Raw genomic sequence first — 15,824 nt, 5'->3', positions numbered from 1 at the left:
AAAAACATGATGCTCTGTATCCATCTACACTTTTATCAAATATTTGGTAAGGTAGTTATGGTAATTTAATATTAAAAAAGCCTGCAAGGTATATTTATGTACCATATGTGACTTTTTGAAATGTTATGAGATGTGATTCAAGCCATTTGGAACTCTATGGAGAGATTTTAGTGGATTAAAGGGAGGGGGGGAAAAAGACCGAAGACCCCTAAATATTCTGCAGAGTGAGGGTTGCAGTGTCTTATTGCAGAAAGTGACAAGCATTAAGATTTCCCAAGGCAGAGTTCTTGCTCACTTTGCCTTCATTTCTGCCCTCAGTACACAGCCCCAACACAATATCATTAACTGGTAGGCATGTTAAAGGGAAAAATATTGTTGTAGCATACTTTCTCATAGAAATTGACTGCTAAGAGATTATTTTAAAACCTGAGTTCATTCTACAAGCAATATTGGCAATTACAAAATGGGGGAGGGGAAAGGAGAGGGTTTATGCATAAGCTTTTGAGTGAAAAGCTATCTTTCCATTACTGTTAACATTTCTTTTATTTTTTTTTAGCTAGAAATTTTTCTTTCAATTCTATATCAGAGTTTACAATGTAAGAGCTTGAAGCTTCCCTGGTTCCTTTGAGTGATTGTGTGCATTTGTTTGATGTACTGCAGTTTTCAATATAAAACCTCAACTGGGCTTAAAAATGGGATTTTCACCTCTGAAAAGTACATTATTACAAAGTTACCATGCAATAAAAGTTAGTATTATAAAAATGGGCTTTCTGTGAGTTATAACTTGATATTCAGCCTCTCTAAAATAGAAGACTTGTTTTCCTTCAGAGAGGATAAAATTCTTACTCTTTAAAAGGAAAAGAAGAAAAAAAGAGACAGACCTCACAAAAGGAAAGATATGGATCCTGCAAGGGATCTAATCAGATAAGACTAATGCACAGATATTAATGAAGTTGTTAAGCTCTATTCACTGTACTGAAGGACTGAAGTATATGTTGTCCATTTAACCTTCACCATTGCTGTAGTAATTTGCAGTCTCTTAAGTTGGTGTTCCATCACTGAAATCTTGTGCTTTTGTTATAGCAGAAAATAATGAAGGCATGATCCAAAAGCCATATAAATAATGTCTGTATAATAGACACCAATGATAATTAGATAAGAAGAAATAACAAAAAAAATCTTTTCAGGTCACTTTCTCTGTCTCTCATGGGTGTGTGTGGCATGCAATTTCTTCATTATGTTATCTAAAAAATGTTAAAATATTTATGCCAGGTTAAGAGCTCTTGCACATTAATTATATCTTAGATATTTTGTTTGCTTTTCTCAGATTATATTCTGCCTCAAACTCTGATTGATACCTCTGTATTCCCCATAGGACCTGAGGTTGTATATCTCAGAGCAACAGATTGAAGATGTTGACTGTAGCTTTTGTAGACATTGTCACACCCCACAGAAGACAGGCTCTGCTAGAAAGAACTGGAAATAACATTATTGCCACTGCAATATGATTCACAGATTACTGTAAAATGCATTTGTCCATCCATAATTACCCTCTTCTAAACACCATCTCCACTCTGTATGCACATAGATTCAATTTAAAAAAAAAATATTTCTTTATTTTTCATTACCAAGGATCTTTATCTATCTTGAATGCTGCCAGCAGCATTGGGCACCAGAATATATCTGAGGGAATCCTACAGAAGGATTCATGTTGCTAAGAGCAGATGTTTACTTCTTTCAGTTACTGAGATTCCCTTAGTCGACAGTGACTGGTGAAAAGCAGGCATCACCAGCTGATAGCTTTCGTGGAAGAATTTCACTACAATCACACTGAGGACCATATGGTAGTTTTCTCAGATGTACATAGCTATGTTAGAGAAGGTTGAACATACACTTAGTAAGACTGTTTAGAATACATATCTACACCACTGTTAGTTTTTCATCCTTTTCTATGAGGAAATACTTTACTCATGAGTGTGTATTTTTGGTGAATTCCTTACTAGCCTAACACTCCTTCATAACAAAAATTCATATGAAAATAGGCTTCTTTATGATTTCAGTTAATAAAGATCTAAAGTAGTTTTCTTTAATCAATATAGAGATATGTGAGTGTCTTAAAATTAATTTGAAGAGTATTTATTTTTTGTTGTACTAGTCTATTAAAACAAAACTAAAATTTATATAATTTTTCCAATTACATATATGGTACAAATTTTGTCTATTAAATCAGAAATTTCATAATTCTTTTTACTTTGAAGGACTGTGCTGTTGACATTAGTATGTCAGAAGAAGCTATCTTTTCTGCAACCTCATGACAAATTTTCTTGTGTTTGATTAGGTATCACTGTAATCACAATCACCCAATTTCAGCAGATACCATGAGGATAAATTAGCTTTCTTTTCTCCACTACATACTTTTGTATGTTCTGATTTAAAATATACTGCTTATGAAAGGGTCAGTGCTTTTGTTTTTTGAGGGGGAGTTTTGGTTTTAGTGAGTTTTTTTGGGTTTTTTTGTTTTTTTTTTTAATTCAACAAATGTTAGCCTTTTGCCTTTCACATTTTTTGGATTATCATTTCTTTATTTATTATGCTGTTTTTCAGGTCATAATTTTTTAATTAGTTTGATTTTATTAGATAATGTAATGCCTTAAGATGTCTTAAGAGTTTGTCCACTCTTTAACCTTGCTGCTCATCTGATCATATCACTTGCCTAGTTGTTATCACCACAGAATGAAGTTTCTGAGGCATTTTCATCATTCCAACATCACGTTGCATTTGCATTATGGCTATGAGGTCGTTTTATAACACATGTATTGTCCTTTAAATATAAAACCAAAGTGAAAATAAAAAAACTATTATACATGCTTTATTAATGAATGCTGACCAGTTTTATCCAGTACAGGGAGCAGTACCCAGACAAACTTTCTATTTCAGCATATCTGTTTTCAAAGAGCTGTGGATACTGCAGCTTTGATTCAGTGCAAGAAGTGTTTGCATAATATGAGGATCACAAGTATTCCTATTTGGAGAAGCCTTTTGCTGCCACACAGAGTTTGTAAAAGTTCAGTGCCTTTCTGAGTGTGATGTGCTGCAGTTCATTTTTCATGTTTGACTCTAGACGGTTTGCAGCTGCATTATCGCATCAACATAATCACCGACTTTAACATGCTCATTTGGGATTTATCCGACTGTAACTAGATGGAGAACTTAGGCCCTTGTAGGTCAACAGATGCGTGTTTCACCTCTGCTGCTCCTCTGAGCGAATACTGGAATGTTTTGCAGATGCTGGAGAATTAATTTGCAAGCACATCTCAGATCCCTGTGATGTATTCAGTAGCAGAACTGCAGAAAAACATTTTTAATCTGTTTTATACACTTGGAATTATAGTTTGAAGACATAGTTGAGTAACCAGACTTTAGCTTTAGAAGTGCTTCGGTATTTTGCTGCTGGTTTACAATGATTAAATTTGGAATTACAAAGGAATATTTAGTTGGTTGTTTGGTGCAAGCTGTCAAACTAAGACTATAGATAGAGGGTAAAATGTTCTAATATTAACTTGATGTTTTCTTTCAGTAATGGCCTCTGTGCTAAAATTATTCTTTTCTCAAATAAAATTTTCTTCTTTCTGAAGAATCTGAATATCCTCAGATCACAGATATCTCATTTTTATGGGGGGTAGTTTTTGATTCTAATGCAGTATTTATTTGAAAAGAAACTTCCATTGAAGAAAATTAAAACAGAAGGAAGGTATAAAAATTACATGTATTTTGCTTAATAAGCAAAACAAACAAAAGCAATCTCCACACTTCATCTCAGTACAAAATATTGTGATATAAGCAGTGTAATTTAGGTCATTGCCACATTTTCTACTCAAATTTATAACATATTGGAGAAAATATTGTTTATTCAATCCAAATACTATACAAAACCCAATAAATTCAAAAGAAATTCAAGACAGAAAAGAATCTCACTTACAATTTTATGAATGAGGTTACCTGTAAGTAACCTGTAAAGATTACACTAACTTCTTATATCTGGGTAGTATGTCACATGTTATTTGCCATAAGCTTAGATAAAATATTAATACAACAAAAATAATTATTAATTCACAATAGTGAAATAATCAGTGATAATCTTGTCCTCACAGAAGTTACAGAATTTTTTGCAATTATCTTATAAATTTGTTTCACTCACAAGGTAGAACTATCTTTATCACTTAAGTCATTGCGGAATATTCACTAGTGAGACACTGCAAATAGTTTTTTGAGAAAGCTGAAAAATTAACCATGAACTATGGTCTGTCATCAAAAGTGATGGTTGCATACAAATGGCAAAGGTATTTTCATTTTATACTTACTGAAATTTTTAAGCAAAACAGTTTTGCGTCAACATCACTGAATGATACATTTTCCAAATAATTTTTTTTCCTGTGTAGGAGCTGGATTTTGAAGCTAAGACAAGCTATACCTTGAGGATAGAAGCAGCCAATATGCATGTTGACCCTCGTTTCCTGAGTCTGGGGCCCTTCAGTGATATGACAACAGTGAAGATAATTGTAGAGGACGTTGATGAGCCACCTGTGTTTACCTCCCGTCTGTACTCCATGGTGGTGTCCGAAGCAGCAAAGGTTGGCACAATCATTGGAACTGTAGCAGCCCATGATCCCGATGCCTCAAACAGTCCTGTCAGGTAATTGCAAGAGTTCCTAATTATTTATTCAACCTTTGCATTGAAATTGTTCATCTTGTGGTGGGAGGGGATTTGGTTACACTGCAAGTTGTTAATAAGCTTTATTCCTTTGCAGAGGGAGATTCAGATGTTCTATGAATTTGCATAAGTTTTATAACCTGAACTACAGAATCTCTGAAAACAAAAAGTTGAAATCTCTGTGAAACAAAGAGAAGATATCGCTTCAGAATCCCAAAGGGAAGAAATCACCTGAAAAATTGCTCATATTTATTACTCTCTAAGCTTAGGAAGAGTCTATTATTATCTATAGCAAGTTATCGACCAGGATAAAAAAATCATATCTATATTATACACATATGCTTGAATAATGATTCATAGTCTGTGTGCACTAGGAATGAGAATGTAATATGACATAAATTGGAAACATTCATAAAAACTTTTTACATGAGGAAAGTGGACAGGATGAGATGCATCCTGTTCTACTCAGGGTGGTTAGAGGCTTTTGGTTTTGTAAATTTTGCTGCAGCCAAATATCTTCCATTTGAATGTGAAGAGATATGATCAGTAGAAATTCATATACTGTCAAGGCCCTCTTCCTTTGTCATCAGTGTCTGAAAAACCTGCAAGTCTTCCACAATATAATGTCCAACATCATTGAGAAACCATAGGAGAACACAAATTATCAATCTTATGCTTGCCTGTATCTAAGATCAGAGCTCAAGGGCAAAGACTCACCACCTTAGCTACACCAGTAATGAGCTACTTGTTATTTTTCTTACGCAGAATAGTAATATTCATTCTCAAAGGAGCATGCAAAGGATCTAGAGAGTAATGGTTATAACTTAGAAACTCTGTGAATTTAAACACCTGCAGGGGGAGGAACTCCTACACAATTAAAAGTTAGTACTGTTTCATTTGTTTTTATTGCTCACTTAGGGCATACATATGAAAGATCATTGTGGGTATTTGTTTTCGTAATGTTAAGTCTTTCCTTTCATGCATTGAAAATGAACTTGGGAATCAAGTGAAATTTCTAAAGCAGAGATCTTTTGCAAAATTAAAGCATATGTTTCACTCCTAGAGGTGATGCAAGTGTTCTATCTGTTTCATTATATATTTGCAACTTATTCAAAGTAGATGATTCCTATCATGTATAAACAAGTCCTAGATGAATGTTTGGCACTTGTGAAATTTATCTTTGCTGTGTCAGTATTTTCTGGCACTAATGTTAGCATCTGGTGTATAATATCTGGTTACCAGAAACATTTAGAATAGGCTTAAACACAGTTCCATTAATGTAGCCCATGCTCAGAATCCTTAGACTCCTTTGTAAACATAAAGATGACTTTATTGGCCTTGATCTGGTTAATTTTTACAATTCCAGCATAAAAAATAATAATATCACCCTCTAATACCTTGAAGATTCTTTCTGCTTCAAAGTTTCTTGGAATTTGAGGAAGAGGAAAAAAGAAAAGTAGTGAGGATTTATCGGTGTGCTTGTGAACCTGCTATGTACATGGTCAAAGGTACTGAAAGATAATATAATTTAAAGCTGTTCTACATATGCTCTGATACATCAGAGACAGATTCACCTAAAATTGGAATGTGTTAAGGAGGATTAATGTATAAAACTTTTCGTGATCTGTTTAAGGAGTTTAAACTATTAATCTATAAATAAGTATTCCAACTTCCAAACATTGGATTATATTTATACTGATTAAAATCTAGATTTGTTACAACTCAGAAAATGTTGAAATTACAAGATCAGACACAGAACCTTGACAATACCAAGGACTAGGGAAAATAATAAATGTTTTGAAAATAAGAGGCTATCTCATAAGAACCAGAGAACTACTGATGTTTGAACTATCTTAAATAAAGGATTTAAAACCCCTGTAGCTGAAAGATTTTCAAGTACTATGGCTGTGAGGAATTAAAGGATTAAATATATTTAAAATATTTTTTTTAGAATTTGAGTATGGATACAAATCTTATAAATAAGGGAAACTGCTTCCTATGCATAGAATTCTTTTTCTCCTTGTTTCATAAGGAGATCATCCAATTTATATAACTTGTTTGCTTTTCTGCCCTCCTTCCCTGTCTCCCTCCTTATCTCCCTCGTTTACTGCTTTCTTCCTTTTTGTATTTCTCACCTCTCCATCTCCTCCTTTTCCTTCTCTTTCTCCTCCTTCTCCTTTGACTCTTCAAGTTGCATAATGACAGCCTTAATAACTGGGAAATCTAAGGATTTCTAAGGGAAATCTGGCAGGAGATTGAATCTCAGCTGTGAGGCCTGCCAAGATTGACTACATAGCAGAGGTGACAGGTATGGTCGCATGGGGAAACTTGCCAGCCTCAAAGCAGCTGTAGAACACTGCTGACCAAATAAACAACAGTGCTGGCAAGAAATAAAGTGAAAAATGGCCTACAGTTAAGACAAAATGGAAAAAGAAAAGAGAAAGTGAAAGAGGGAAAGCAGTAATCCACAAAAACTGCTATTGCTGTTGTTGCTACAACTCATTATTCTCTCTCTCACTGTGACATAATACAGGTAAACAATTCTAATTATGTAACAAGGCTCTTCACTTAGATTATACAGTTAGGAGGCAAAAATAAAAACACAGTAAAGCAGTAAAGAAGATGTATATTAGGACATAGAACAAAAAAATTAGTTTCATAAGATCATTGTGTCTAGGAAGTCACATTTTTTAATTGTCTTGCATAATTCTTTCTTTCCATGTTGTTCAAAGAATTTGTTTTATATTATATCAATAATCTAATATATCATCAGTGTGTCAGTAATTGCAATGATCACACTTGATCTGGTTCAGACATTTTAATCCATCCTGAGTGTAGGGAAGTGCTCTGGAGTACATACTCGACCTAAATGAGAGTGCAAGAATCTGACCCATTTATAAATCTAATGTCAAAAATACTCCAGTTGTAAATCTAAATCTGCCTAATGAGCTGTCCCTTACTCTCAAAAGGGATATAAGAATATCACCCACAGCTGTTTTGACCTTTTCTCTTATGCTATTTTCAGTTTGCTAAGGAGCTCCTAAGGAGCTCCCCTTCCTAAAACAAATTGGGAGGTAAAGATGTGTTAAACCAAAGAGTTCAGGGCATGAGCCTGTGTTTGTTTAATGACAGTAAAGTACTGTGAGCTGACAGTGATGACATGCAATCCCTTGACCCAAGGCTGCATCATCTTCCCTTTTTCACTCTTCCCCTGCAGCTCTGGGTGACTCAGGGGTTCTTGTGCTGGTGATAGAAAGCTCTGTGCTCAGACTGCCAGCCCCCTGGGATCAGTGCCCGGCTGGTACAGCCTTGTAGCAAATTCCATCTCATCTTCTCAGGAGGATGCTATTTGATTAATTCCTGAGTTTTTTTTACAGCATAGAGGAAGAAAGAAAAGACAGAGGCATACCTGTAACCTCACTTGAGATGACACCTTGAGAGTGTGGCCTGCCACTTTCAGCACAAGTCACTGTGTAATTCTCTCACCTTTGCAAGTGCCCTTGCTTCTCTCAATGCCCCAGGGAAACTGGACTGAGCAATGTTCAAACTAAGGAAACAGTGGAAGTGCTTTTCTCCTAATAAGAAATCAGCGAAATATTTTTACAAGCATTAAATGAGCATAAATAAAAAGTTTCTTTCATCCTTTACCTAGGTATTCGATAGATCGAAACACGGATCTGGAGAGGTATTTCAATATTGATGCCAACAGTGGAGTCATTACAACTGCCAAATCTTTGGACAGAGAAACTAATGCTGTTCATAATATCACAGTTTTGGCCATGGAAAGTCGTAAGTATCCATAGAAAGATTTTTATCGACAGTTTGTGTGTAAAGCTTCAGGCTTGGTTTTGATGAGCTTCACTAAGAGAATTTCTGGCAGCTGCAAACTGTGGCAGATAAAAATAACATATTGCTTAATGCAAAAGAAATCTATATGATCAAAGTATAAAAATACAACAGTTTAGGTGTTTCCTCTTTCATTTGGTTCACACCTTGTGTATTCTTTTGTCTTCTGAAAGACAAATACAAAGGAAGATGAAATATGTTCAGTCAGCAGTCTCACAGTAAGTGTCATTACAGGAAAGGTGATATGGAAGATAGGGGAGAGTGGTTACCCCATCTCAGTGAGGGTGCTCACAGTTGATTGCTGTTGGTCAGCCACAGCATTCGTAAAAGCTGTAAAGAAAAGGAGATGCGAATGCTAATGTGGTTTCATTTTCCTGACTCTAAGATACCACTGTAGAAGTTATTTTGTATTTGGTATCTTTTTCTGGTGTAAGATAAAAAGTGTTAAAAAAATGTAATGTTTCAAATCAATACAAGAATTCCTCTAATGCAGGTTCAAACATAAACTTGTTCTCCTTTGAATACATTTTGTAAAGTACTTTTATATTTGAAGAATTTATATCTTCAAATTTCATCTTTATTACTACTCTGTTGAGCTGTGATAATAAAAACTTATCAGTTCTCTGGCTTGCTATTGCAAAAATCATCACTTCTTGATTTCAGCGTGCTCAATATCGCATTCAACCTGAAAGTTAAGATTTATCATTTAGTGTCTCTATGAATCTATCTTCTATTATCACAAGTAGTATTTTGGTCTAAAACCACAAAACAGAAAACAAAATTTTTCCTGGGTGGTAGCAAAACTGATGAGGTAGACAAGGGGCATACCTGAAATGAATGAAGGTCTAGGAGCAGAAGTAAAAACTTGTACTGCTTTAATTCATATTTATGTCTGCAGAGGAGAAATTTGGTGTCAAAAAGGCTTGCTTCTCTGGCATTTCACATGTGATATAAAAAACAGCCAAAAAACTCTCACCTTGTAATTGACATTTGGATGCTTAAAATATTTATTAAAAGGAGGCTGCAATACATTATAAAAAAAAAAAAACATGTTTGAAATTTTGTGTAGTTTTTTATTTTGTCCTGCTGTAACATTAATATAATAATTTTTGTTGAAAAAGGATTATAACAACTCTTTTGCCTGCTCTGAAAGAGAAGCAAAATAAGTATTGCACTCACTGATGTCCCTATGCTTAGTCCAAAATATAATTATTGTTTAAGGTTAAAGTATGACATTGGACAATGAACATACTCATAGTTTAGCTAGAGATGTGTACCAGTTTAGGATGTGATTCATATTTAAGGTGTTCAAAATGCTAATGACAGTATTGAAATACTTAGTGTGTATACACTTTAAATACTTTGAGATTTGCTTTAGAATGCAGCCTTCTCTTCTTTTCTCTTATACATAACTGATAAAATTCTGGTTTTGACTTCTGAATAGATGGATCCATCTAAAGTTCAGGAAAAAAAAAGTTTAACCTCTAATAATGGTGCTATTCTCCATATGAATAGTGATGTTCTGGCTAGCTTGGTGATGATTTTACATCATCTTGCTTTTATCCTTCCATGTGATTTGATTCAGTGCTGTGATTAGTGATTTCCAGTTTATCCTGAGAGTAAAATCTTAGATTAATTGAAGCAGCTGGAGTACATAAATGTTGGTCCAGAAGATCAAGACAAGAGCTTCCTTTGTATTTGAGGGAGGGATTATAATTGATTTGACATGCATATCCAAAAGAAGAATGCAAATAAAAAAGATAATGACCTTCAGAATAACTTGCAAGGATCTCCTCTTAATTGTTTTATTGGACTTTTTCCTGTAGAGAATCCAGCGCAGATTGGGAGAGGCTATGTAGCCATCACAATCCTTGACATCAATGACAATGCCCCTGAGTTTGCCATGGAGTATGAGACAACTGTCTGTGAAAATGCTCAGCCGGGTCAGGTATGTCTTGATAGGTTTTATGGTTTTTTTTTACCAGATAATCAGCCATTCCTTATGAAAGCCTTCCAGATTTAAGAAAAATCCTCTTACAACAGTAAGAATGAGGCTCTGATGAACAGTACAAGCAAACAGTAGGAAAGATCCAGGTATAAAAAATATTAGTTGAAAGTTGTGTTAAAATCTCTGGCTTTCTTTTGTATAACTGATAAATTTTACTTAATTCACCTAATTTTGAATAATACTGAGAACACATACTTTCTCCTAATTTTTGTGAGAAGTGGGAAGCAGTAACACAAAGGTCATTCTGAGACTAAATGTCCACCATTCTGAAAATGAGTACACACTTTTAATCTGCCTAGGAAGTATGGACACAGTTTCACAATGGGAATATATTCCTATTTTTTATTCCTATATTTTCAACTACACAAATAACTTCCAAGTAGTCCGAGACTTAACTAAATATATTGCTTTGTGTCCCTCATTTTTGGCCTTTTCCCCTCTACTTTGGAAGACCTCACAAAATACCTATACTTTCTCAGTCTCTCCTCCCACTTCCAGAAAATTTGTAGATGTTGCACCTGCAAAGATCCTGCACATTTTCAGGAAGACTTTGTGCTTTTGTTCCTCTCCCAGTGTATTGTCCTTCCTGTGGTAGATGTTTATTGCACATTTCAAAATCACCTCATAATTTAAATTCTGACAAAAACCCACTATGATTGTGTTCATGAGAAACACAGACTATGCATGCTCTTATTGTTGTACCTTTCTGTTTTCCCTGTGCTCTGATCAGAACTAGGCCAGAAAGCTGGAGTTTCCAATTTTTGTGGATTTTAAGTAGTGGTGACAATTTCTTTAGAGGTAGATTTTGATAGAATTTTAGAAAATTAATTAAAAAAACTATTAGTAATGAAATTTGAGAAAACAATAATAATATAAGGTACCTTTCTGTTTTCCATTATATTAAAAAAAAATACATGCATTTGAATGCTCAGAAACATCACAGTTCCCTTGTGAAAGTTTACAGCATTGATTATAGCCACTGAGAACTACACTAAAAACCATCCAGAAGAAACACTTCTTCCACTGCTATGTAGTTTATTACTCCAAGCTCTGGCAAATGACAGGACCTTTCTCCCAGAGCCTGCAGATCATTGCTTTGGCCAATAAATTTGGTACAGGTAAAGAGTTGAGTCACACATTAACAGTCTCTACATGCTTGAGAGATTAGAAAACCAAAATTCAAGATGATTAGAACTTGAGGGAGGGTTGATATTTTGGTAGGTAACAGAGGGGTTATGTAATGTACATGTACATATGCTTCAATGAAACCCTGATGTATCTCAAAACAGGTGATCCAAAAAATTAGTGCAATTGATAAGGATGACCCACCAAATGGCCATCAGTTCTACTTCAGTTTAACAGCAGAGGCAGCAAATAACCACAATTTTACATTGCAGGACAACAAAGGTAAGAAAACTTTATTTGGTAAACATTCATCAATAGCGCCTTCCATTTTCAATGCAGCATGCTTTCTATGACCTACATAAACTTCTGTTGTGGTAAAGAAATAAACTACAATCAGCCTGCCAAATAATTTTATCTGTAGACTATTTGTCAAAGGAATTAAGCTGTTGCTTGAATCATTTAAAGCCTTGAGCCAAGCAGAGCAGCATCAAATCTAAATCTTTACTTTTTTTTTTTTTTCCTATCAGTCACTCTTCACATTTTTTGCATGTATTTATGGGTTTTTATCTAAATTATATTTTACCTTGGGGCAGTTACTGAGAAATGTCCAGGAATTCATGTCTTATTAATATAACTCAGGGCATAAAAAATGAGTGCACAATAGATGGAGATCTTTTGGGATTTGTGGGGTTTTTATTTGGTTTAGAAAAAACACATCTTTTCAGTAACTAAGTATGTCCCCTTTTGAAGAATGCTTTTGATAAAGAAAGCTGCCTATAATATTTACACAGACTTCTTATGACTGTTTCCTCAAAGACTCACGCTGACATCCCATTTCTGTTAGTTAAAATATCTGAGAACACACTCTAATTACTGCCCTCATTAGTTGCACTGCACAGTACAGCAGCTAGGCACGTGTCAGGCTGTTTAGCTATTAGCTATAGCAAACAGAACTAAATAGACAGGGCATTGCTCTTGCACTGCTCTTTTATGGATCAGTACTTAGCCAGAGCTACAAAGTCATCCTATTAGTAAAACAAGAAAAACAAACATATGGACACTGAAGGACGCTGTTTGTACAGGCACACTTTGAATAATATTCAGTAAGTGTAATGTGTGACCTAATAAAATTCTTTCATGCAGATCTTCCTTGCCTTACCTTACATGTAGTTAATGAAATGCTTGATTTTCTTCATATGAACAGCTTGCAGTGTAAAACTGAAGATTCTAACAGTAACAGAGTCAAAATAATAAAAGTGCATTAGAATAGGACTGTTCAGAAATCTGACATTATGAAAACTGTAATGTAGTTAATGAAGAGACACTCTTTCCTAAGAATTTATAACTTAATAAAAGTAATACTAGACTTTTGTAATGTCTGTAAAATCAGTGGAGGTACAAGACCCAGCAGCAGCTGCCTCATTCAACATTGGTTAATTTTATGCATCTCTCATGTGATGTTATATCAAGAGGTGTTTGCATATTTTGCCAGATAGATCATAATAGATGACACAATAAGATAACTTTGCTGACTACCAACATGTCTGTCTATGGATAGATAGGTAAGTAGATAGATAGAGAGATAGATAGATAGATAGATAGATAGATAGATAGATAGATAGATAGACTGAATTAGCATTTCTATACATGCTGGGAGATGTAACTCAGTGAGTACACAGTGAGTTTTGCACATATCTTCTTGAACACATGGGCTTTTTAATCACACAACTCAGACCACGGTCAATCTATACATTTTAGTCTGATTATAATAGCCATCTTGAATCTCAGAAGAGTCTGAGAACAACAGCATTTCTTTGTTGCATGCACAATTACCTTGTTTGTGCATGGATGGGAACTTTTTGCATTTGAAAAATATTTCATTGATCTTCAGAACCTATTCTCTTATTAATATGGTCATTGCTTCCATAATTATGATATCTATAGCTGTAAATAGTTGAAATAGATGCTTGTAAATTAACTGGAAACATGTATTTAGATACCTAATCTGATCACTGAAGGGTAATTTATTTCTTTTTACATTTATCTCATCTTCACCTATCAGTCCAGGTTGTGAAAATGTGAGCTTACCTAAAAAGAAATGGACCTTTGCATTTTTGAAATATTCTTTTGTTGAAATTAAAAATCTTCTTGTTTAGTTGTATGTGATTTCTCAGTTGATCTTACCTCTGCAGCTTCAAAAGTATATGACTGGGAAAGGTAAACTTGTTGAAATAATTTTAATGTTTTTATAAAGTCTTTAAGTAGAATGCTATAGTATTTATAAGCTTGTGTTTCAGAAAAGTCACATATTTTATAATTTGTCTTTTTATCCCTTTATCTAGATAATACTGCGACAGTATTAACCAAAAGGAATGGGTTTCGAAGACAGGAACAGTCTGTTTTCTACTTGCCAATATTCATAGTGGACAGTGGATCACCTTCACTTAGTAGCACTAATACTCTCACCATCAGGGTCTGTGACTGTGATGCAGATGGTATTGCTCAGACATGCAATGCAGAAGCATACATCTTGCCTGCAGGACTCAGCACTGGAGCCCTGATAGCAATATTGGCTTGTGTCTTGACACTGCTAGGTATGTCTTCTTTCTCTTACCCTTCTTTTCCCTTCAGTGCATCATGGCAAAAGATACATGCATATAAACTTCAACATTCCCCTCCACCCTGATTTCTGTGGACAGGCACAGATAGTATTCAAGAAAGAACAGCATTTTGTATCATTAGCACAAAAAACCCTTTATATTGGGATTATCATTTTAGATTATTTGTTTCTATATCGAATTGCCTCCAGACAGATGTAAGAAATTACAGTAAAAGAAAAAAAAGTTTGGCATGCATCAAATGCAATATTTAAGAAATAGACAGTACAGTTTATGGAAGCATCTGGTTTGGCATACTCACCATTAACCAGTATCAGTGTGTCCCTTTTCCACAGGCATAACTGTTTTTAAACATTTACTGATTTGCAGAGAACAAAAGATATTCAGAAAATAAAACAGATGCAATTTACTTATGAGAATCATAATTTATTGGCATCATTTGCAGAGTGATCTTTTCTCACTCCTGCAAATGGTAGCACAGCTAGATTTTATGTTGAGAAGGGAAACTGCAACTAGATAAAAGGCAGTAGAAAAGCGGGGAAGAGTGTTAACATCCTAGTTTGCCTAGCATTTCTCATGTAATACCTAGTCATTAAGCAGTATATGGGAAAATAAAGGGTCAAATAAAGAAATAAAGATGAAGAATAAGTTGAGCAAAAGTGAAGTTTTGGGTTCTGTCTGAAAATTCCTATGTTAACAGGGTACCCGGTTCAGCACAAAAGAATTTTCATCAGTTTTCCTATCAATTAAGAGATTTTTCTATTCCCTGTCTGTACATACCTGTCTAAGGAAAGGGAGAAGACCACAATCTTCTTATGTTGGTATAATCGCAGTGGTGTTTTATCTGCCATTGTTATCAAAGTAATTTGCATAGGTCAAAACAAGAGACTTGTGTCCAAACTTCTGTCCATGGCAGTATTTCTACCATGTACAGATATGTCTCCTTTCACACTTTGCTTCATGTCACTGGAAACTATTAGAAAGAAAAGTTCCTTCTGCAAAAATGTTTCTAAAGCAGTCCAAAATGAAAAACCTGTTGCATACTTTTTTTACAGAGTAATAAAAATCACTACCTCTGCAACCAACTTACTCAGTAGCTATATATATACATATATATATATATATATATATATATAGAGGAGGTGGCATTTCTAAAGTTTTCCATCTACGTGACATAAAAAAATCTAACACCATAAGACTTTATTCTCACTCAACACATGGTTAAGCCTAAGTTTAAGAAATGGAAGGGAATTATTGCCAGAATGCCAGAAGTTTTAATGAACATTTTTAAATACCATTTTTCTAGTAGCATTTCTAGCCAATTTATGTACACAAATGAACTTTATTTGGACATGAAGGTAAATGTTAGAGTTCAAAAAGACATAAAAATATTCTCTTATATCAACTGGCATTACTATCAGTGAAAAAACACCCGCTTTAAACTTCAAGTCCAATATACTTAGGAATAAAGTCCTGTAACCATAGCAATTAATTTGATCCAAAAAGTAAATCTCAC

At 34.5% G+C, this 15,824-nt stretch overlaps 1 protein-coding gene across 1 annotated transcript in view; it reads left to right on the top strand.

The window, feature by feature from the left end:
• The window catches only part of CDH7 (cadherin 7), a 70,947-nt gene that overhangs the window by 48,906 nt on the left and 6,217 nt on the right, over positions 1 to 15,824 (top strand). Inside the window, exons 6-10 of the mRNA XM_058820111.1 lie at positions 4,440 to 4,693; positions 8,364 to 8,500; positions 10,384 to 10,505; positions 11,855 to 11,972; positions 14,033 to 14,284. Of these exons, the coding sequence (XP_058676094.1) occupies positions 4,440 to 4,693; positions 8,364 to 8,500; positions 10,384 to 10,505; positions 11,855 to 11,972; positions 14,033 to 14,284 (883 nt within the window). The remainder of the gene's footprint in view (positions 1 to 4,439; positions 4,694 to 8,363; positions 8,501 to 10,383; positions 10,506 to 11,854; positions 11,973 to 14,032; positions 14,285 to 15,824) is intronic.

This window comes from Ammospiza caudacuta, chromosome 1 (genome assembly GCF_027887145.1).
Source record: "Ammospiza caudacuta isolate bAmmCau1 chromosome 1, bAmmCau1.pri, whole genome shotgun sequence".
NCBI classification, from domain to species: domain Eukaryota; kingdom Metazoa; phylum Chordata; class Aves; order Passeriformes; family Passerellidae; genus Ammospiza; species Ammospiza caudacuta.
Note: the sequence above shows the minus strand (reverse complement) of the source record. Positions and strands in the feature narration are given on the sequence as shown.